This window comes from Callionymus lyra, chromosome 7, assembly GCF_982586985.1.
Source record: "Callionymus lyra chromosome 7, fCalLyr1.hap1.1, whole genome shotgun sequence".
NCBI lineage: Eukaryota > Metazoa > Chordata > Actinopteri > Syngnathiformes > Callionymidae > Callionymus > Callionymus lyra.
In genome coordinates this window covers 18,805,331-18,829,352 of record NC_141824.1, presented here as the reverse complement: position 1 = coordinate 18,829,352, position 24,022 = coordinate 18,805,331, and the positions used below count along the sequence as shown (strand labels likewise).

The 24,022-nt window shown below is 40.2% G+C and overlaps 2 protein-coding genes across 2 annotated transcripts in view; one reads left to right on the top strand and one right to left on the bottom strand.

Annotated features, from left to right (window-relative positions):
- Window positions 1–24,022, bottom strand: part of LOC148075292 (leucine-rich repeat and fibronectin type III domain-containing protein 1-like protein) — a 238,486-nt gene that overhangs the window by 109,621 nt on the left and 104,843 nt on the right. Inside the window, exon 4 of the mRNA XM_087795959.1 lies at window positions 20,979–21,083. The gene's annotated coding sequence lies outside the window, so the exon portion shown is untranslated. The remainder of the gene's footprint in view (window positions 1–20,978; window positions 21,084–24,022) is intronic.
- Window positions 1,974–3,257, top strand: LOC148075293 (pregnancy-specific beta-1-glycoprotein 4-like). The gene is made up of 2 exons (XM_087794914.1): window positions 1,974–2,199; window positions 2,311–3,257. The coding sequence occupies exons 1-2, from the start codon at window positions 1,974–1,976 to the stop codon at window positions 3,255–3,257; spliced, it is 1,173 nt and encodes a 390-aa protein (XP_087651040.1).

Genomic DNA, 24,022 nt, shown 5'->3' with positions numbered 1-24,022 from the left:
ATTAATGACACTGGAGACTTGCTCAAAAAGGATGGCGACGGATCAGCGCAGCAAATCACCGATTCTCTCCCCAGTCAAATAAAAACATCATCATGTCACTACAAAACGACACTCAAGACCGAGCGACTGTTATCGTGACCTGCTGGTTCGATCGCACGCCATCGACTTACGCGGGGAGAGAGCGAGCGGTCGATGGGCGCTCAGATCTCCGCTGCAGACGAGCACTAGATCAACAGCCCGTAGATGAGTTAGTGTCGATGCCGATCAATGACACGTCAGGTGAGAACAGCTGATCTTTAACGGTCATCGATCGACGCAAATTGATACGAGCGGAGAAAAGAAAGCGACAATCTCTTCTTCTTTCCGTCTGAGCATCGTTAGGTTTGTTTCAAGATTAAATCACTCTGTTCAGAATAATCGGACCCGAAGACCTTTCGAGCAGCTGTTTTAGGAGTTATTACAAGACTGCGAATCCCATTAAAGAGTCCAGGGAACTAATATCAGTCAACTTCAATAGAAGTTACATCCAGTTGTTATCAGATCTTGGCAGCAGGACAACTTAAAAATTCGAACTTCGCTCATTTTCTACTCCCCCCTCATGTCGACTATTTGGGATTCTTTTCAGAGTAATCTGTTCCTTTTTTTCTAAGACATCCTTTGTTCCTCCTGCCATTAGATGCTACAAAAGAACTCATGCTTGAAATGCACTTTTTAATTTTTGTTGGCAACTTGTGAATTATTTATTTATGTCTTTTTGTATTTTTTTTATGTATTTATTTGATTGTATTTATTCATTTCTTTTACATGTATTTATCGATGGACAAAATAATTTATTCTCTGGGGAACTAATAAAGTATCTATTTTTAGAGTTATAGGCAAAAATGTATCTTCATTTTAACGCAGCGACTGGAGTTCAGGCTAATCTTTGCCCACTTAAAAACATCCAAACACCTCCATATTGCTCGTCTGTAACGTCCCTCTTGTATTGAAGCCTCGACAAGATGAATAGTTCCTGGAAACCATAAACAATTTGTTTTTCAGTTTGTTTTTAGCAGAGGGTGCTAGGCTAGCAGCTAGGCCAGCTTCATCTTCATCCCCAAAAAGACACTTAAAAACATCCAAATACCTCCATACTGCCCTCTTGTAACGTCAATTGTGTACTGAAGCCTCGAAACGAGGAATTTTTCCTGAAAAAAGTCTATATTTCAAGCTCATTTTCAGGTGAATTTGCTAGGCTAGCAGGCTAAGTCTTGCGCACTTGCAATGTGTTTGAGTGAGTATGGACGTGAGGCAGGAACTGAATGACTTATAACTTTCGCTAAAAAACAAACTTTAAATACAGATTTGGATGTTTTTAAGTGAATCATTTTGGACGAAGATGAAAAGGAAGCTGGCCTACAAGCTAGCATAGCAGCTAGCCTAAAAGTTTTCACTATAGAGAATCTTATAATATAGACTTCATTACAAGATGGACGTTACAGACGAGCAGTACGGAGGTATTTGGATGTTTTTAAGTGTCTTTTTACGTTAAGATGAAGACGAAGACAACTGAACTCCAGTCGCTACATTAAAAGGAATAAACATTTTTATCTATACCTCTCAAAAGGAACAGATTACTTTGAAAATAATCCCAACCCTTAGTCGACATGAGGGTGAGTAGAATATGAGTAAAACTTTAATTTTGGGTGAACTATCACTTTAAGGCACTTTAGGGAGAGATTGAACTGATTCTTTTCTTGCTCCCCCAAGTGTTAGTACAATGTAATTGCGAGTGTTCTGGTCACCTCCGCGACTGCTACCACTGTTCCCATGTAAGTGTTGTACTTGTAATCAGTTGTGAATCTATACATCATGCATACATGTGTAGTGTGTTGCGATGTTTTAGCTACTTCCCGGTGAACAAGCTCAGTAGATGGCGTTGAGATAAAGACTATAAACGATCAGTCAGCGTTCGCTCACACACAGACGAAGACATGGCCGTCACTGTCGAGCTCCTGCTGCTGGTGACTCTCATCTCCAACAACATCCAGGCTGACATCATCCAACTGGAAGGGAGGTCTCATCACTTCATCCTGGACGAAACATCTGACTTCTGCTTGATCTCAAGATGGACGGGCGAGGAAAGGACGCTTCTGGGGAACTCTTCAGTGATTCATGACTCCAGATATGAGATCACCAGTCTGAACGTTTCAGACTCGGGTCAGTACCAAGAGCAGTGCTGGACCCAGAACAACGTGACCCACGAGAGGAACTTCACTCTCCTCGTCTGTGATGACCACAGGAAGAGATATCAGACTGTTTTCTACAAAGAACCAACAGCGAAGCTGACTTGTGAAGGTTTAGGACCAAACCAGAGCGTCCAGTGGTTCATAGAATATAAAAACCACACAACAGGGAATTGGGAATTAACTTCAATAGATGATGAAACATCTTCAGACGACAAACTCCAGCTGTTGAAGGAAAATTCATCTCTTCTTATAACAAACAATAACTATGATGACATCACCTATTTCTGTCTAGAGAAGAACCATCAGAGCTGTGCTGTACTGTCAGAGTATAATGTTTTTATTCTTTCTGAGTGTATTCTTCGCTCGGTGGAAGAAAGTCTGGAGCTGAACTGTTCTGACGTCAGAGGAAACCAAACTCATGTGTGGAATATAATGAATTTAGTGATGGATGATGTGAGTCTAAACTACACACTCATGTTACCATCTCTCACGTTGAACCACACAGGTATGTACATCTGTGAACTCAGTGACCTGAGGTCTGAGATTTACCACCTGTTTGTGTGTCCCAAGTCTGATGCACCCGCTGTTGTGTTCTTCACTGAGGGAGAAAATGTGACTCTACAATGTGACTGGAAACAGAATCATGAAATTGTCTGGTTGATGAAGTCGAACAGAACTGAAGGAAAACTCTTTTATGCAAAGAAAGTTTATCAACTCGACAACATGTATGTCCCTGACGAGCTTCTGATGATCACTAACATCTCTCTGGAAGACAGCGGAGAGTTCTGGTGTGTGGTGCAGAAAGACGATCATTGTGTGTTCTCATCTAAGACCCTTGTGATGTTCCGAGAGCCAGAGGTTGATCACCATCAAGCGAGGTCTGTGCTGCTCAGTGTTGTGATCTTGATCACGTGTGTTGTTGTCGTTGTCGTGGCAACAGTCTGGAGGAGCAGGAGTAGAGAGCAGCTCCAGGTACCTGTGGAGGAGCTGGAGATGTCCGACCTGACTCAGTCAGCGGAGCGTCAGTAGATCTACTGCTCCGATCACGACCCATGTGAAGAATCTGTAAAATCGTCCTGTTTTTCTTCTTTTCATAATCGTCTCGATGAACATGCTTTTTACTTTTCACGTATTCATAATCACGTTTTGTATTTTACCGACGATGAAAAAGTTCATTTATAAATAAAATGTTACATTAAACTCTCTGAAACTCTCTCAGGAATTCATGATTGTTTTGATGAATTTGATTGTTTTCATGTAATTACTTTACCATTTTACGGGTTTGATTCTTATTTTATTTTTCTATTGTTGTTGACTGTTTTGATTTGTTGTCATTTCTGAATAAAGTACAAAGACGTTTCTAAGAAAAGTCGTTCCTTTTTTCTTCTCTAGTGTCCGACTCATTTCAGTAAAGACACTTTAGAAAATTAAACAAACATTTCTCACACATACAATAATATCAAAAAATATATATATATATATATGTTTTACACTAAAATCTTCCTTTAATAAATCCTAAAACATACATCTATTCATTATTTGGGTTGAAAAGGCTGATGGGGACGAAAACTATGAACTGTGTTCTATGGACACACACTCTTTACATTTACTGTTACATAGAAGAAATAAAAAACATCATTGTTTGATAATCCTGTTACTTTGTTGATAAATTAAATAAAGGGAAATTGTGCATAATAAATAATCAGCGTTAATATTCCAAATAAACATGTTTATATACTACATTTTTGGTTCAATATTGTCTAATTTTAAACACTATTGACTCACTATCTAGTTTCTGTCAGAAAGTGAATTAAAAGGACAGCGAGACTGATACAATAATTATGTGAAGCGAAGATCTTGATGTGTAAAGATAGGAGCAAAGAGACCAAGTCAGAGTTCTGTTGTTGCACACGGCCCCCCATGAGGAGACCACTCTGGCAGTTATTGAGAAGTTTCCGTGCGACTCGAGTCTCTGTCATGTAACCAAAGTTCAGATCTGACAGATTAGCGAGCGGCGAAGTTTGTCGTTACAGATGAACACTGATAAATGGCCCGTCAAGTGTAATTGGGTTTGTGTGTGTCAGTGGGTTTTTTTTTTCACAGCGACAAGGTTTATTTTAGGCAGTGGAAAGTAATAAACCACGAGTTTGAAGGTTGAAGTCAGAGACATGTTGAGTCAAGATGTTCCTCTTAGAGTTTTCTCAGAAACCCGTCAGCTCAGATAACATCGACGAGCTGTAATGTTACGTGACAAACAAGTTAATCTGAGATTGAAAGTTTCACATCAAGTGCTACGGAACATGACGTGTGTTACTGATCTTTTCAGTTCGCATGAGAGGAACGACAGTGATTCTTGTGTAAGAATACGATGAAATATTTCAGACAATATACGATGAATGATGCTGGATAATCAATAATTAGGTGTATTTTTAAATTATTCTTATTTTGTCATTACCATCCTCTGAGGAACATGTGTCAGTAGGCACACACACACACACACACACACACACACATACACACACACACACACACACACACACACACACACACACACACACACACCCCCCCACACACACACACACGTACTCACATACAAAAATGAAGACACTAACACACACACACACACACACACACACACACACACACACACACACACACACACACACACACACACACACACACACACACACACACACACACACACACACACACACACACACACACACACACACACACACACACACACGCACACACACTTACATACTCACATACAAAAACGAAGACACTAACACACACACTGACACACACTCACGTACTCACATACACAAACACACACACATAAACGTACTTACTCACATACACAAACGCACACACATGCATGCACACAAACGTACGTACTCACATACACAAACGCACATACATGCACGCACACAAACGTACGTACTCACATACACAAACGCACATACATGCACGCACACAAACGTATGTACTCACATACACAAACGCACACACATGCACGCACACAAACGTATGTACTCACATACACAAACGCACATACATGCACATACACAAACGCACATACATGCACGTACACAAACGTATGTACTCACATACACAAACGCACACACATGCACGCACACAAACGTATGTACTCACATACACAAACGCACACATATGCACATACACAAACGCACATACATGCACGCACACAAACGTATGTACTCACATACACAAACGCACATACACGCACATACATAAACGCACATACATGCACGCACACAAACGTATGTACTCACATACACAAACGCACATACATGCACATACACAAACGCACATACATGCACGCACACAAACGTATGTACTCACATACACAAACGAACACATATGCACGCACACAAACGTACGTACTCACATACACAAACGCACATACATGCACATACACAAACGTATGTACTCACATACACAAACGCACATACATGCACATACACAAACGCACATACATGCACGCACACAAACGTATGTACTCACATACACAAACGAACACATATGCACGCACACAAACGTACGTACTCACATACACAAACGCACATACATGCACATACACAAACGCACATACATGCACGCACACAAACGTATGTACTCACATACACAAACGCACATATGTACACGTACACACAAGGACACACTTGTACATCTACACATAATCAGACACAAACATGCACACACAGACACACAGGTACACACACACACGCACACATATACGTAGAGCACACACATGTACACATATGTCCACACACACACACACACACACACACAAGCAACAGGATTTCAGAATGTCCTCCTGAAGTAGATCCCACTGCTCTGGCCTGTCTGTGGCTTATTTTGCTGAAGACAGCGTGAGTGCTGGTGTGTGTGCACGTGTGTGTGTGTGTGTGTGTGTGTGTGTGTGTGTGGAGGCCATCTGTTAAAATATTGAATGGAACAGGCCAGTATTATTCCCAGAATCCCTCCCCTTCTGTCCTCTCGGCTCGCCATCTTTCATCATCACCGCCTGTTATCTCTCCATCCATTCGCCTGTCTGTCTCTCCACTCGCCCGTCTCACACCCACCTCCCATCATGCACACATTGCGAATGATTTTTTTTCTTGCGTCCAGCTCCGTCCTTCCTGCAGCTCCACCAGACGAGCCAGGAAGGATGTAAACAACAGCGTCATCGCCGTGTGCGCGTCCACAGCAGCAGATCTAAATCTTTAATAATAATAAAAAAATAAATAAAAAAAAGAGTGTGACATTTTCTGACTGCGGTTCCGGTTTCCTCCCACAGTTTTTTTCCGATGACTCGTGAATCAGCGAGTTTTTAAGACCCCCTGATAACTTTACCTACGACTACACACTACTACAGGTTATTTTAGTGTATTTCTTTAAATCTTTTTCAAGATAAGAAACACAATTTTACTTCTTGATTTCTGGAAATACACAACTAGACAAAAATACCTTTAGTTAAAATAGAATCCCTTGTCAGACAAACTTTCTAACTAAATGCCAAAGCACTTCTGCACTAACATTTTGAGTGCCTTCACATTGAGCAGTGTGCGATAATGTAGTGCGCTATGCACACTCAATTGGCGCACTCAAACGGACAAAGAAATTGAATCCAGCAGGTACCGGCGTAAATGTCTAAAATACACACAAATGTTACCACAGGAAAAAAAATGACACAATCAAACACAACTTAATAACTTGTATCGATTGGCGAAAAGCGCTGTCGACGATAGAGTTCCAACGGCCGGTTGCAATCAGCGTTAAAAAGTAGTAGAAGAAGAAGTTGTCGAGTCATTTCCTGTAAGTGTGTGTAAGTGTGTGTAGCGGCAGAGTTTGATTTCGAGACAGTACTACCTTGTTGAAATGTGCTGTGTCTCAAAATCGCGCACTTCTCTAAGTGCACTGTAAGACAGTTATCAAGTTATTACACACAGGTACACAAACACACGCATGTACACACACACATATGCACACCCATAGACACTCACACACACATGCACTCTTACAGTACACTTAGAGAAGTGCACGATTTGAAACACAGCACCAGTGTTTGGTAGAATATTTGTTTAAATCTATGAAACGCACGTACACACACACAAACACACTCACACTATCGACACGTGCACACGCACGTACACACTTACACAAATGCACAAAGACGTACAGAGACGTACACAGTCACACACAAATACACGCATGCACACAGGTACACGAACACACATACATACAGAGAAAAGCACACACTCAAAAACACACAAGCACACATACACACACATGCCTATATGTAAAAACACATACACACAAGTACACACACATGTTCACAAACACATGTACAGAAAACACACGTGCACACACCTACATACACACACATACTCACACTAATGTACACATATACACAAATGCACACACCCGTACAGAGACAAACAGTCACACACACATACACACATGTACACAGGTACATGAACACATATGCACAAGCACAAACACATTAAAAAACACACATGTAAAAACAAGTACACACACACACACAAACGCATGTACACACACACAAATACATACATACACATGCACACAGGTACACATACACACATACACACATTAATACACAGAAGATACAAAACTGGACAAATATACCTTTAATACAAATAAAATCTATTTTCAGACAAGATGCTAAAGCTGGTGTTTAGTAGAAATATATCATTTTAAATCTCAAAGATCTGTCGCAAAAGATTTCAATCTTTTAAAATGTCACCTACATATTGAACCCAAGAACTCTTTCCCCAATCAAGAACCACAGTAGTACACAACTCATATCTGGAATTGCAAATCCAAAGTCTAAGTCGGACATTTTATCGAGCCTCACGAAGACAAAATGTCCAAATTATGTTTCTAGCCGGACCTCGGTTCCGACCCGCTTCTAAGCTGCAGCCAATGAGGCCAGATTTGTCTCCTATTGGATAAATGTTTCTCTCAACGGCCCTGATATATTTCCCACAAGCTCGCAGCCAAAGGTATTTCATTAAGATCTACAAACAAACACGTGAAGCGAGCGGCGCGATCCGAACACGACCATTAGTCACTTTTAAATGGTTTCTTCAATCGCTGCACGATTCGCGGAGAAACCCGGGGAAATGCAGCTTCAGCGCGTTGGGGTGATCCATTCTACGTGGCCGGAGGTTTAATAACGGAATCCAAGTGAAAGCACGAGGATGAACTCCTGCCGCCGTCTGTCGGGACGATAGTGTCCTCGAGCTGCATCTTTAGTCTGCGTACAGTTAGTCAAGTTCACTGAAAAGATGAATCAAAGGACATTTCAAGGAAAACAGTCCAGTACACTAACAAACACACACGTACACACGTGCACACATGTACACAAACGCACACCCAACACCTGCATACACGCAAACACACACACGTACACACACACACACACACCAAACATCTGCACACACGGACACGTGTGCACACACATGCAGACACGTCTACACAAACTCACACCACACACATGTACACACATGCACACACACACTGGCATACACACATGACACAAACACACACGAAAAATACGTACACTCACCTGTACACATGCACACCCAACTAGTGAACACACGTACACATGTACAAAAACCCGACATCTGCATACACATCTGCGCAAACACACGCACACACGTACACACTTCTACACATACATGTGTGCACACAAATGTACACACTTACACACACATGCTAACATGTACACGTGTACACATACTCACACCCAATACACATACACACACATGCACACTGGCACACACACGTACACACATGCACAAATGCACACACATGTACAAACACACACATACAAATGTACACACACATGCACACACATGCACAAACACACACATACAAATGTACACATATGTACACACACATGCACACACATGTACAAACACACACATACACACACATGCACACACATGTACAAACACACACATACAAATGTACACATATGTACACACACATACACACACATACACACACATGCACACACATGTACAAACACACACATACAAATGTACACATATGTATACACACGCGCACACACATGTACAAACACACACATACAAATGTACACATATGTACACACACATACACACACACATGTACAAACACACACATACAAATGTACACATATGTACACACACATACACACACATGCACACACATGTACACACACACGTCAACACAGGTACACACGTTCACGCACACACATCAACACAGGTACACACACGTGCACACACACACACGCAAACACAGGTACACACACGTGCACACACACTTAAACACAGGTACACACACGTGCACACACACACGTCAACATAGGTACACACACAACTCATATAACATTAAAGTGAACCAGTCGACAACTGAAAGTCAAACAACATGTTTTGCTGCTCAATGGTTCTGTTTGAAGTTCACCAGGAGAAGTTTTTCATTATTGATCGTGGACGACCTTCTTTCCTGGATACAAAGATGAGGTTCTTCTTAAGCAAACTGGTGCAAACAAGATCATCCAGACAAAATAAATCGATGCTGAGAACTAAGAAAGCGTCACATTGTGAATTAATTAAGATATGAGAAGAAATCTGTCACCTGGAGAGAAAAAAAAAAAAGAAGAGCTGAGCCAAAAGGTGAGGCTTCGCTTAAAAGCGAGAGACCTACAGACGACGTCCAGGAAGCGAGGTGAGATCCATCACACACGTTCATGCGGTCGAGCTAAACACCGATCCCCAAACGCATCGCTAGGAAAATACGTTGTAATAAAAGCACATAAATAAAGTGGAGGCGACAGCCGAGGGACGAGCGGATTTACTCGCGGCAAACTCAGCCAGATTAGAAAGAAGATACGGTGGCAATTTTCCACATAAGGAGAGTATAACGATGATATCAGGCTCTACGTTAATCAACGAAAGATAGGATGGAAGGAGGGGGGGGGAGGGGGCGTCGAAAGTATCATATTTAAATAACGACTGTCAGAAACATTGTCGCCATCACCATCAAACCCGGCGCCGGCGCCCGTATCACATTTCCTTCAGCATATGTAGATGGAGAGCGAGGGCGGGGAGGGAAACGGGTAAATTGATGAATTGTGACTGACAGGAGTGTCGGAGGAAGCAATCAGAGTTCACGCTGACGACGTGTCTGATTTATGTCGCGCCGTCGCCACAAATGTAAACACGGGAAGCAGGGCGGAACAGCAAACCCATGGATGGATGGAGAGATAACTAGATGGAGGGCGCGGGGGGGGGGGGGTGTTGGTGGTGGTGGGGGTCCCGCAATCAATATCAAGACAAATCAGGACGCAAGTCTTTGTCGGCTGTCACGTTTAAATATTCAGGGTTTTTTTTTAAATTTTGCCGCTGAAGAGCCGTCCGTGTGAGAGCCGTGACGTGAAGATGACATCCTGGATTCGGTGTCTAATCTGTGCGCGGATCGTCGTGCCGTTGTATCGAAGCGACGGATGAAACCGGAGTCGTCGCTAAAAAAAAGCTTAGCTTGAAAGGTATCATGTGAACGTTCTACGGTAGTGTCTTCTGAGATGGTCCAATACAGTGATTGGTGTTGGTCTTGTAAAGTGACCAGGGTCACACACACAGAGCAACAACCTTGGAAGGATTGTTGGAAGGCGTGTGCAAGGAACCATCAGTAGATTCTGATCCAAAGACCTCAGAGCCCGAGCTGGGGTGTAAGGTTGGATCAGATCACTGATGTAAGGAGGAGCCTGACCATGAATAGATCTGAAAGTAAGAACCAGAATTTAGTAAGTAAGAACAGAAGTTGATCCTGAAAGAAACTGGAAGCCAGTGAAGAGTTTTAAGGATCGGAGAAATGTGAGTTCTTCTACTAGAGCCGGTGAGAATTCTTGCTGCAGAGTTTTGTGCAGGCGAGACAGATCCTTCTTGTTTAGACATGAAAATAAACTATTACAATAGTCTTAACAAGAAGTCACAAACACATGATTATAAGCTCCAGATCATGTTGTGACATAATTTCCCTTAGTTTAGAGATTTTTCTCAGTTTTTGGTCAGTTTTCTGCAGTGTTGAACGAGAGACATGTCTTTGTCAAATACAACACCCAGGTTTCTCAGGCTCAGTTTGACAGTTTGACCGATGTGTTTGTCGGATACCAAAAACAAAATCGCTTACATGCCTTCGGGTCACGTTGACCCTGAGATAACACAAGGGTTAAGTGCACTCTTAAGAGGATCTCAGTACTTTTTGACTAGCTTTTTTGACTTGTAATGAGGTAAAGGAAAGTGTTATAAAGAGTGTAATGTAAGTAATGTAATAGTAATGAAATGGTTTCTATTTCACGGATGTGTGTTCTCGCTTCACCCCACACGGGACAAGCTGTGGTTAACATTGCAGCCTTTCATGACCCCCAACCCCCCCCCCCCACACACACACACACACACCAGAAGTGCAGCAGTTCTTGAACACGACACACCTGCTCGCATGATTTTACTCCGATTTCCAACCACTGAAGGGAAAGTTGTCCCCGGGAGATTACCCAGAGTGCAAGAGCACATTTGGATCAGGGCTCCCTCGACTGTGCTGAGCTCTGATAGGCCTCAGAGGATTACATTTTTTTTTTTTCAACGTCACCATAATGAAGGTTTTTGGAGAGCAGATTTATTTATTTTTTTCCTGCAACTATTACTGGAATATTTGTTTTGCTTGCATGAAAGCAGGAGGCCCACATAAACACAGGGTGATGGTGGGAGACATCTGGGGTCCTGTAGCTTCTGGCTTCTTGGTTTGATATGAACACGCTTTGAACCAAACAAAGGGAAAACCAGCCTGTGTGCGGAGATATATAAGCTTACAAAGCTTCAGACTTATCTGCGGTCTGCGAGCTGCTTCTGTGAAAACTCCGGGAGGAAGAGAAGGAAGACGAGGAGCAGACGTAGGAAGGGAAGAAGGAGGTAGGAAATGAATAAGAAATTAGAGAGGAAACTAAGTAAAGTCTACTTGACCTTCTGGATGGTACTTTTAAGTTTCAATAGCAGTTCCTCAGATATCCAACCTGGAATAGTCGATGCTTTTTGAGCATCTTTTGAGCTACTAACGTTGCAAACTCCAGTAAAGATGCAGATAAACCTTTTAAGTGATCAAAACCAAAGTTATACCATTTAGCTGTGTTATGGTGCTAATGGCTACAGACAAACTTGGTGACACAGAATGGGGAAAATACAGTATAGCGATGGTCTGATGAAGCTTCATGACAAAGTGTCATGTTGTTTAAGAGGTCAGTAGGTGGCGCCATCAGTTTAATGAATGATGTTTTGCCATTTCTGCCCCAACCCTCTGGCACTCCCTCCCCCCAAACATCCGAAACTCAGACTCCATAAACTCATTCAAAAGCCAACTCAAAACTCACCTCTTCAAGAAAGCATACGACCCCTGACTCCACCCATACCATACCTGACCTTATTTTGAATTTGTTTTCGTGTTTTTTCTTTTCTTTTCTTTATATTCTATGCAATGTAAAGCGTCTTTGAGTGACCTCCAAAAAAGCGCTATACAAAACCTATCAATTATTATTATTATTATTATGTTTCATTAGAACAGTTGTTCAAAACAAAGTGCAGAGACCGCCATCTAGTGGACTATGAAAATAATGACACTGCTTCATGAAGCTTCATCAGACCATCGCTATACTGTATGTTCCCCATCCTAAAGTGTCACCAAGTTCGTCTGTAGCCATTAGCTCAATAACAGAACTAAATGCTCTAAATCACTTTGGTTTTGATCACTTAAAAGGTTTATCTGGATTTTTACTGTTTGCAATGTTAGAAGTTTAAAAAAGTTCTGAGGAACCTAATAGCATAGCATTAAAAGTTCACTCTGAACTTCACCTTATTTACTGATTATTAACAGGAAATAAATAAGTAATTAAAGATACATTTTGATGATAACTACCTTCACTTTATTTATTTAGTTAGGTGTAAGTACCATGCAAGCAATCCACTATTTTTGATACCGTCTATTTTAAAGAAGAAAAAAAGCACAACTATAAACATATTAACCTTTAATACTTTAAAATATGTATTTGTAATTGTAAACATGTTTTCTATTCTTAAGTGGCAACATAATCATATTGTATTTCACAGTGAATACGTCAAGATGTATTTTTCCACTGGAGTAAAACAAAGTAGTTTTCCCCAACTCACTCGCACACCCACAATAGAAGAACACACAACACCTTCAAATATCAAATATTTTATCACCAGGTTTGTCGAGTTGGAACGACTCCAAAAAGAGGTTTAAGATTTATTAATACACTTAAACTATATATATTTTTTCTCTATACTGTTCAAAAGCACTGTCAATTTACGTTGTTTCTTAAAAGTATTGGCTATAAAATCATGCTTTATTTTTATCATGGTTCTTTAATCGAAATTTCCGTAAAGTGTGAATTTAATTAAACAATTCATATTATTCTACACAATAACATGCAAATATTCACTGTCTTTTGTCATTTTCGTGTTTCAATTCTACTGGCAGCCGCTAGATGTGGCAGCAGTTATTTCGTCATTGAAATCCTGCAATGACTGAGGACGAGAGGATACAGTCGACTCCGAGCGAGACTTCTTTATTTCCTGTTATTACTCAGTAATTACTTTAAGCTGTTGTTCAGAATAAAATAAACTAATAAAAAAAAATAATAACGTGCTATTAAGGGTCGAGTATATATTCTCAATGAACAAGGTGAGTTAGTGATTTATAATGGTTAATAAGTGGCCAATTTGCACATGTGAATAAGTAGATTATTAATAGTTAATATGCCTTTTTAAAGTGTTAACAAAAACATTATACAATTGATATTTACGTTCTTCATAACAACAGTCAGAAAACACACGTCGCTTTTCAAATGTATTGCTCAAGTGAACTGATTTCAATGTTCTACCTTTAATTTTTTAAACGTCAAATTCAAGTTGCATTTCAAATTAAATACAGATGTGATTTTCCCTGCAGGAATCCAAAACCAAGGTCCAGATACATTTGGATCTTTAGTCGGATTAATCATTTAGCTAGTAGCTAATGGCTACGGTCATGAAACAGGATAGAAAAATAGATTGAAAATTATTGATCTTAACGAAAAGACATTAAATCATATTTTATTTTTTGAGACTTAACAAGTATGAGTTAGCATCAACTGTTGTTTGAGGTCGAGAACTAAAGTACTATGAAGTTGGGAGGTATGTAATGCGCTCATGGCTTCAACCATAGTTTTTCAAAGTGTTTTTTTCTCTTTCTTACTGTTAATTCACTTTGAAATTCATGATTCCTTTTTCGGTTCTGGTCCATCAGCTGAAGGAGCAAAGAAATTCCACCACTGATGAAAGTTTTAACGAGTAAACGAAAAACAAGCCGGCGCGGATGATAAAATCTCCGCTTGGGTTTAAATGAAACTTTTAATGAACAAATGTTCTCATCACAGGCAGCTGTTGCTCTGGAATCATCTCCTGGACGGTACCAGCTCCGTTTAAACCAAACCAGCTATTGGCCCGAAACTCGGATCAAACTCCCAATCTCCTTCTGTTGCTCATTAACTCCGGCACGCACTTTACGATAATCTCTGTGGACGCTGAAGACACTTTAATTTCTTGTCGTCTAAATAAAGAAGAGGAACTGAATCGAGGAAAAGCCTGTTGGCTGCCGCTCAAGAGTGTAGATGAGGAGACCTGCGGCTGGCAAAAGTTCCAGTGAAGCATTTTTTATTTGGCTTTTTTAAACCTTCTAGTTATCTCTGGGTCATATTAACCCGGAGGCCTAAAAACAACACGACTTTCAAGATATGTATTTATGTAAGCCACTTTGGCCCAGAGACAATACAAGGGTTACCACAAATACATTTGTTTTCGGGCCACCGGGTCACCTTGACCCAGAGATAATGCAAGGGATACTACAAACACATTAGTTTTTGGGCCGCCGGGTCACCTTGACCCAGAGAAAACAAAACAGTTACCACAAAGACATTTTTTTTCGGCCACAGGTCACCTTGACCCAGAGATAACACAATGGATACAAAAAACACATTTGTTTTCAGGCCCCTGGGTCTCCTTGACTCAGAGATAACACAAGTGATACCACAAACACATTTTTTTTCAGGCCTCTATGGTCACCTTGACCCATAAATAACAAATGATACCACGAACACATTTGTTTTTCCGGGCCACCGGGTAACCCTGACCCAGAGATAACACATGTGATACCACTAACACATTTGTTTTCGGACCATACTGTCACCTTGTTCCTGAGATAACACAAGGGATACCACAAAAACATTTGTTTTCGGGCCACCTGGTCACCTTAACCCAGAGAAAACACATCAGTTACCATAAAGACGATTGTTTTGGGGCTTTTTGGTCACCTTGACCCAGAGATAACACAAAGGATACCACAAAAACATTTATTTTTGGCCCACCTGGTCACCTTGACCCAGAGAAAGCACAACAGTTACCACAAAGACGTTTTTTTAGGCCTTTGGGTCACCTTGACCCAGAGAAAGCACATCATTTACCACAAAGATGTTTGTTTTTGGGCCTTTGGGTCACCTTGACCCAGAGATAACACAAGGGATAACACAAACACATTTATTGTCGGGCCACCGGGTCGCCTTGACTCAGAGAAAACACAACAGTTACCACAAAGACGTTTTTTTTGGGCCTTTGGGTCACCATGACCCAGAGATAACACAAAGGATACCATAAAAACATTTATTTGTGGCCCACCTGGTCACCTTGACCCAGAGAAAGCACAACATTTACCACAAAGATGTTTGTTTTTGGGCCTTTGGGTAACCTTGACCCAGAGATAACACAAGGGATACCACAAACACATTTGTTGTCGGGCCACCGGGTCGCCTTGACTCAGAGAAAACACAACAGTTACCACAAAGACGTTTTTTTGGGGCCTTTGGGTCACCTTGACCCAGAGATAACACAAGGGATACCACAAACACATTTGTTGTCGGACCACCGGGTCGCCTTGACCCAGAGAAAGCACAACAGTTACCACAAAGACGTTTTTTTTTAGGCCTTTGGGTCACCTTGACCCAGAGAAAGCACAACATTTACCACAAAGATGTTTGTTTTTGGGCCTTTGGGTCACCTTGACCCAGAGATAACACAAGGGATACCACAAACACATTTGTTGTCGGGCCACCGGGTCGCCTTGACTCAGAGAAAACACAACAGTTACCACAAAGACGTTTTTTTGGGGCCTTTGGGTCACCTTGACCCAGAGATAACACAAGGGATAACACAAACACATTTATTGTCGGGCCACCGGGTCGCCTTGACCCAGAGAAAACACAACAGTTACCACAAAGACGTTTTTTTTGGGCCTTTGGGTCACCATGACCCAGAGATAACATAAGGGATACCACAAGTTCACTCAGAAGATTCTTGTATAGTTGCAGTCGTGACAACAATGTTTTCATTTCTTCGGTGGTCACCGTCACGACTCTCTCTCCGAGGTGGCTCCGGTGTCATACATCTCGTCTCCTGCAGCTCGCCAGGGCATTACCTGTCGGGCCACGACACCGCATCACCCCGGTCGGCCCATCAAGGTGACTTATGGTGTTCAATTTCCCTGCCGGGTCTTTTCCCGGGTCTGGGCCGGAAGAGTCTGATCAAGTGCTTTGGGCTTCAGATCCGACGCTCTCCGTGAAGGAGGGAAAACAAACGCAAACCCCTTCTGAGGCGTTAACGTCACAACCAGGATGTGACCTCCTCAGAGGAACCCACTCTCATTCAATCACTCGGAGATTGGTCTTGAGTAATAAATCGAATATTAAATGACATAAACGCCGAATAAAAGTGATGACTCGGCTACTTTTCCAGGACAAGACCAACAACGCCGGCCTGTTTTGTTTTTCTCGTTTAATTGTGTCTCATTTGGACCACGACTCAAATTGAGGATGACTGAAGAACTCCGAGTTTAATTGTTTATGCAAACACAAACACACACTGTCATTCAGAAATTGCTGTTAAAAAACCCCCCAAAAAAACGTTGTCGAGAAGCGTCACTAATTAAACCGTGAACAAATTCCAAGGAAATACATTTTTGGCAAAGAATAATGAGAATATCATTGAGAAACAGATGAAACAGACACACACACACACACAGACACACAATGCTTCTTGAACACAAACACTGCAGGCACTAATTAGAAAATTACTTTTTCCAACGAGATAAAGAAAGAAAGAAGCTGCAGAAGAAGGTGGAAGCCAAGTTTGCATCTGCTCAGTCATAAATCCATGGAATACATAAAACTACAAAACTAATTCTTAACAAAAACAAACAAGGAACGTTGCTCCGCTTGTTGGATCCGAACCAGCCAACCATGTTTTAATTAAATAATGATTTACATGATAAAAATAAATCTCGTTCCCGAAAAATCCATCGCTCGTATTCATCCATCCCCCTCTCGATGCCATCCGTCGATCGACATTTCGAACCTCGTCTTCTTTTTCTCATCAGCGACTGTTACGACAACTCGGGACATCGGGGTCCGTTCAGGGCGAGCGTTTATTTTCTCCTCTATCATCAGATGTGTTTCACCGCTGACTCGGCACTTTCAGAACCGAAACCCTTATCCTGAAACACGACTCAGCGCCGCGGTTCTGCCGACGTCGGCGGGAAAAAAAAAACGACGAAGAGCTGCTCGACGGAGGTGGCTGACATTTAAATGTGACAATAAATATCAAAGTTTGACAGGAACATGAGCGGGGACTCTGATGACACGGTGATTCATAGATTCATTCATTCAAAAAAAATCTTATTTTTAATAGACGCATAGGTCAAGTTTTAAAAACTTTTATCGTACTCCAAAGATTGATTGGACCGAGAAATTTCATTCTGAATCAAGTCGTAATTTTTAACTTGTATTCAGTTGTTTTTTATGGCTGAAAATGTTAATGTTATGTAACTAAAAACTTTAATCTGGTAAATCTCAAGTGAGATGGACGGATAATTCAGATGGGTATTAAAAATAAAAAGAACTGTTGAAAGATGGAGAGCGGATGTTTTTTTTCCCTTTTTTTATATGTCAGTGGTTTTAAAGGTGGGGGCCGCGGCACCAAATTAAAGAGAAGGTAAGAATGGCGTTTTGTATATATTTAATAAAAATAAATACTATATATTTTTTTTAGTGATTGTCTGATTAATGTTATGCAACTAAAAACTTGAATCTGGTAAACCTCAAGTGAGATGGACGGATAGATTTCTCAGAATCACGTTGAACGGAAGCTTCTTAGAAAACAGATTTTTTCGTGTTTTTTTTTTCAAATTCCGGCTTCTTCCAGTAAAGAGTCATTTACAACTGACACAGACAAATACTTAATATTCTAAATAAATAACTTGTTTCTCATGAATGTTCATTTCTACGTGAACATTTTTTATACAGTTAGGTTGTATTTGTGTAACAAAACTTTCAACTCTGACAGCACATATTTTAACTTGCTATTGTGTCATTTATAAGCGACCATCAAGAGCTCAGAAAATAATAATTCAGATGGGTATAAAAAATAAAAAGAACTGTTGAAAGATGGAGAGCGGATTTTTTTTTCCATTTGTTATCCGTCGGTGGTTTTAAAGGTTGGGGCCGCGGCACCAAATGTAATAGAAGGTAAGAATTAGGAGGTAAGCCATTTTGTATATATTTAATAAAAATAAATATTTATTTAGTGATTGTCTGATTAATGAAGCAGTGTCATTATTTTCAGAGTTCACTCGAATTATTAGAACTATATTTTCCTTTGTGTGAAACGTCACGTCATTTTGATGGCGCCACCTGCTGACCTCTGAACAACGTGAAGTGTATTAGGTAAATAGCTGTTTACGTCAATTCAAACGCTCCGTGAAAAACCAAGAAACAGCAGACACTGATTTAATCAGTCTCCAACGCTGTTTTAATTTGCAATCTTCGAGAATCAGAAACCTCAGACGCACTCCGTTTGTTTTCTTTAGGTGAACTTTGTTCTTGTAACTTTTCGCTCTTAAGTTAGATGATTGTGTTTCTGTCTGAATTCGTTTTCTTCATCCTAATCCTGCTGCTTGAATTCAAACTCAGAAACAAACAAGATCAGTGGCAGAAGACGAGATGAAGCGATTAGAACATTTGCATTTTGCGGCCATGGGTTTGAAATTGTGATGCAGTTTGTGTGTGTGTGTGTGTGTGTGTGTGTGTGTGTGTGTGTGTGTGAAGTGTGTGTGTGTAATGAGATCCAGCGTGAGCAAACGAAGCCATTTTCCCTTCGCTGTAAACGACTCACTCGCCGGGAGAAACTAATGTGGCTATTAAGGCGGCAACATTAGCTCTAGATGCAGGCTAATGTGAACCCACACAAACACAAACACAAACACACACACGCGCACACACACACACACATATACACACACTAATTATAAGATGTTTGGGGCAGTGTCCCACTTCTTCAATGAGTTTGAATGAAAGTTAAAGTCTTCCCCGGGCAAATAAATCTGTTCAGTGATTCTGTTATCTTGAGCTCCAATTTTAAACCTTCTGCACACGCTGACCAAATGTTTTGGGTGAAGATATAAACAGTTTTAAAGGGATGGATGTTCATTTATGAAACACTGGATTTAAATCACAATTAATCATCTTATTTAATCATTTCAATTATTTTTTCTTGCTGTTTCTTTGCTCTCTTATTAGAGAGAGAATATGTCCCAACAAAGGTGTTTATTTATATTATTATTTCCTTCCATTGATCCAAATTTAAATTGAATTTCAAATTTCTCCCCACAAGTTTATTTTCTTGTACAATGTTTGTATTCATTTACTTTATTTGGTCTTTGACTTTCTGCTGAAGTATTTGCCGTTGGAAGCTTGATTTAGATTTTTTTTTTTTACAAATGTTGGCTTTTCTCTGAATCTTACTTTTCTTAAATATACCTAAAATAATATGATAAATCATATTTTTAATTGTTTTTTGCAGCCTTTAGTTTATATATTTTCTAATTTCTAAACCCTTTGGTTATCTCAGGGTCAAGGTGACCCAGAGGGCCGAAAACAAATAAGTGACACAAGGGGTACGTTTGTTTTCAGGCCTTCGGGTCACTGTTACCCAGAGAAAACACAAGGGATAACTCAAAGACATTTGTTTTCAGGCCTTCGGGTCACCTTGACCGAGAGACAACACAAGGGATAGCTCAAAGACATTTGTTTTCGTGTCTTCGGGTCACCTTGACCCAGAGACAACACAAGGGATACCTCAAATACATTTGTTTTCAGGCCTCCTGGTCACTTTGACCCAGAGACAACACAAGGGATAGCTCAAAGACATTTGTTTTCGTGCCTTCGGGTCACCTTGACCCAGAGGCAACACAAGGGATACCTCAAATACATTTGTTTTAAGGCCATTGGGTCACCTTGACCCAGAGATCACACAAGGGATACCTCAAACCCATTTGTTTTCAGGTCTTCGTGTCACTTGACCCAGAGACCACACAAATGATACCTCAAACCCTTTTGTTTTCGTGCCTTCGGGTCACCTTGACCCAGAGACAACACAAGGGATACCTCAAACCCATTTGTTTTCAGGCTTCAGGTTGTTTTCCACAAACTTTTGTTTCTTTTCCCTGAGCTCACAGCAACAAACACGAACCTTCTTTCACCTCTAATCATCTTCCTACCTGCAGGTCTGGGTTCAGTTCTTCTCTCGCCGTCCTTCATCTGGTCAGACCTGACTCCATGGGTTCGGTCCTCCTCAACGTCGGTCTCCTCTGTCGCAGGATTTCCTGCCGAGGGAAAGACGGAGGGCGTCAAAGACAGATGCGGAGGAACAACCAAGCCGGAAACAAACATCTGGTGAACGTAAATAAAGGCAGCAGACGCCGGCTGACGGATGACAGGATGACGGAGGAGGAGTGACAAGAATCCTGAAGTGACGGAGGAAACGACAGCACGTTCATCCATCACAGGCTCGCGTCCACATCCAGACACTCCAGTCGAAGATTTCAGGAAGTAAGTTGGGTCGTCAGAAAAAAAAAAAAAAAAATCCATGCATTGATTTCCTGTCGCGCTTTTAACTTGAATCCCTCGGAATAAATGAGGTTGTGAATCCAGGCCACCTAACCTGGAGTGGACTTGAAGTGACAGAATTTCACTGATTTTCTACTCGCCCTCACGTCGACTAAGGGTTGGGATTATTATCAGAGTAATCCGTTTCTTTCTAGAGTTATAGACAAAAATGTTTGTTCATTTTAATGTAGCGACTGGAGCTTAGTTGTCTTCATCTTCGTCCAAAAAGACACTTAAAAAATTCCAAATACTTTCATACTGCTCGTCTGTAACGTCCATCTTGTATTGGAGCCTCGACGAGACGAATTGCTCGGAAAATAGTTAAACAAGTCTATATTTTAAGGTTGTTTTTTAGCAGATATTGCTAGGCTAAGTGCTAGGCCAGCTTCATCTTCGTCCAAAAAGACACATTTAAAAACATCCAAATACCTCCATAGTGCTCATCCGTAACGTCTATCTTGTATTAAAGCCTCGACGAGAGGAATTGTTCCAGGAAACCATAAACAAATCTATATTTTTAGTTTGTTGTTAACGGATGTTGCTAGGCTAGCAGCTAGGTTAGCTTCACCTTCGTCCGAAAAGACACATTTAAAAAAATCCAAATACCTCTATACTGCTCGTCCGTAACGTCTATCTTGTATTAAAGCCTCAACGAGACGCATTCTTGCAGGAAACCATAAACAAATCTATATTTTTGGTTTGTTGTTAGCAGATGTTGCTAGGCTAGCAGCTAGGTTAGCTTCACCTTCGTCCAAAAAGACCCTTAAAAACATCCAAATCCCTCCGTACTGCTCATATTTAACGTGCATCTTGTATTGACTAGCCTTGACAAGAGGAATTGTTCTGAAAAAAATTACACAAGTCTATATTTTAAGCTTGTTTTTAGGTTAATTTGTTAGGCTAGCAGCATAAATCTTGTGTACTGACACTTGCAATGTGTTTCAATGAGGAAAGACTATGGCGGTGAGAATGATAACTTCAGCTACAAACATACTTAAAATACATATTCTTATTAAAGTTTTACAAAACAATTATTAACGTCGAGGCTTCAACACAAGATGGACGTTACAGACCAAGCAGTATTGAAGTGTTTAGATGTTTTTGAGTGTCTTTTTAGACGAAGACAACTGAGCTCCAGTCGTTACATTAAAATGAACAAACATTTTTGTCTATAACTCTAAAAAAAAGAAACGGATGACTCTGAAAATAATCCCAAACCTTAGTCGACATCTTGCGTGTGTACTCCCTGTTTCTTTTTCCTTTCAGTGTCGAACAGGTTTTTCTCAAAAGCAGGCTCGGGAGTCGAGGTTCACGACCTTGTCCCTGCGCCTCCGTCCGCCTGCCCCTGTCTTACTTTCTGTCCGTGCTGCCCGATCAATTCTCATCACTTTGGTGACCGTGGAATCCAATTAGGTCCGGCTGGCGACACCAACACACACAGACACACACAGACACACACACACACCCACACACACACACACACCGGGGGACACACTCGTTCTCTTACAGTGACCTTGAGAATCTATCAGGAATCAGAGCATTTATAAGCAGCTCCTGCTTCCCAGAGGAGAAAGTCTGACGTGTCATTTTAATTTATACAACATTAAGTAAATGAGTAAAATCCAGCAATCTCATTGGCTCCCAAGACCTCCGGGCTTTTCAGTATTGTAAAGGTGTTCCACAGCCAGCGCCAACATCCAACAGTGTTTGACTCGGATGTTAATGTCTGGAATTTATATTCTGAAAACAGGCTTGTTACGTTTGCGTGACAGTTTTCAACCAACAATCCATTATCACCGTGACTGGAAATATGCCACGCAAAAACAAGACATTTATATAAAGTAAACACAATTGCCTAATAATGTAAAACAGTTATTTACAAATGTGAGTTTCAATTTACACAGAAAGGGTATTTACATTTACAAGTGTATATTTTACTTTATAAATGTGCATTACATTTTACAAATGTGTGCAATGATTTGCTATTTTGTATTATGATTTATAAATGTGTATACAGATTAAAAATGTACGTTTCCTTTTACAAACGTGTATAATTGATTTATAAATGTACATTTTCTTTTACAAACGTGTATAATTGATTTATAAATGTACATTTTCTTTTACAAACGTGTATAATGATTGACACATGTAAGTTTTCCATTTCAAATTTGTATAATGATTTTCAAATGTACATTTTCTTTTATGAATGTGTATAATGAATACCAAATTTACATTTCCTTTAAGAAAAGTGTATATAAATATTCACATGTACATTTTCTTTTTCAAATGTGTGTATTGATTTACAAATGAAAACTTTTTAGTACTTTATAGTGATTAAAAATGTACATTTTCTTTTAAGAATTTGTAATGATTTACAAATGTACTTTTTTTTTATTTGCTATTTTGACTTATGATTTAAAATTTTGTATACAGATTACAAATGTAAATTTACTTTTTTAAATCTGTATAATGATTTACGAATGTACATTTTCTTTTACAAAACTGTATAATGATTTATTAATGTATATTTTATTTTTTTTAATTTGTATAATGATTTAACAACATCCTTTTTTCATGTATTTAAATATGTACATTTCCTTTCAAAAATTGTACAAATCTTTTACCAGTTTTAACATTAATTTACAAATGTGTATGT

What these genes read in the sequence shown, in the direction of transcription:
- LOC148075293 (XM_087794914.1), top strand. Translation starts at nt 1,974, where the DNA reads ATGGCCGTCACTGTCGAGCTCCTGCTGCTGGTGACTCTCATCTCCAAC. An exon ending in TCTGAACGTTTCAGACTCGG is followed by an intron (nt 2,200 to 2,310) that starts GTCAGTACCAAG and finishes TTTTCTACAAAG; the next exon opens with AACCAACAGCGAAGCTGACT.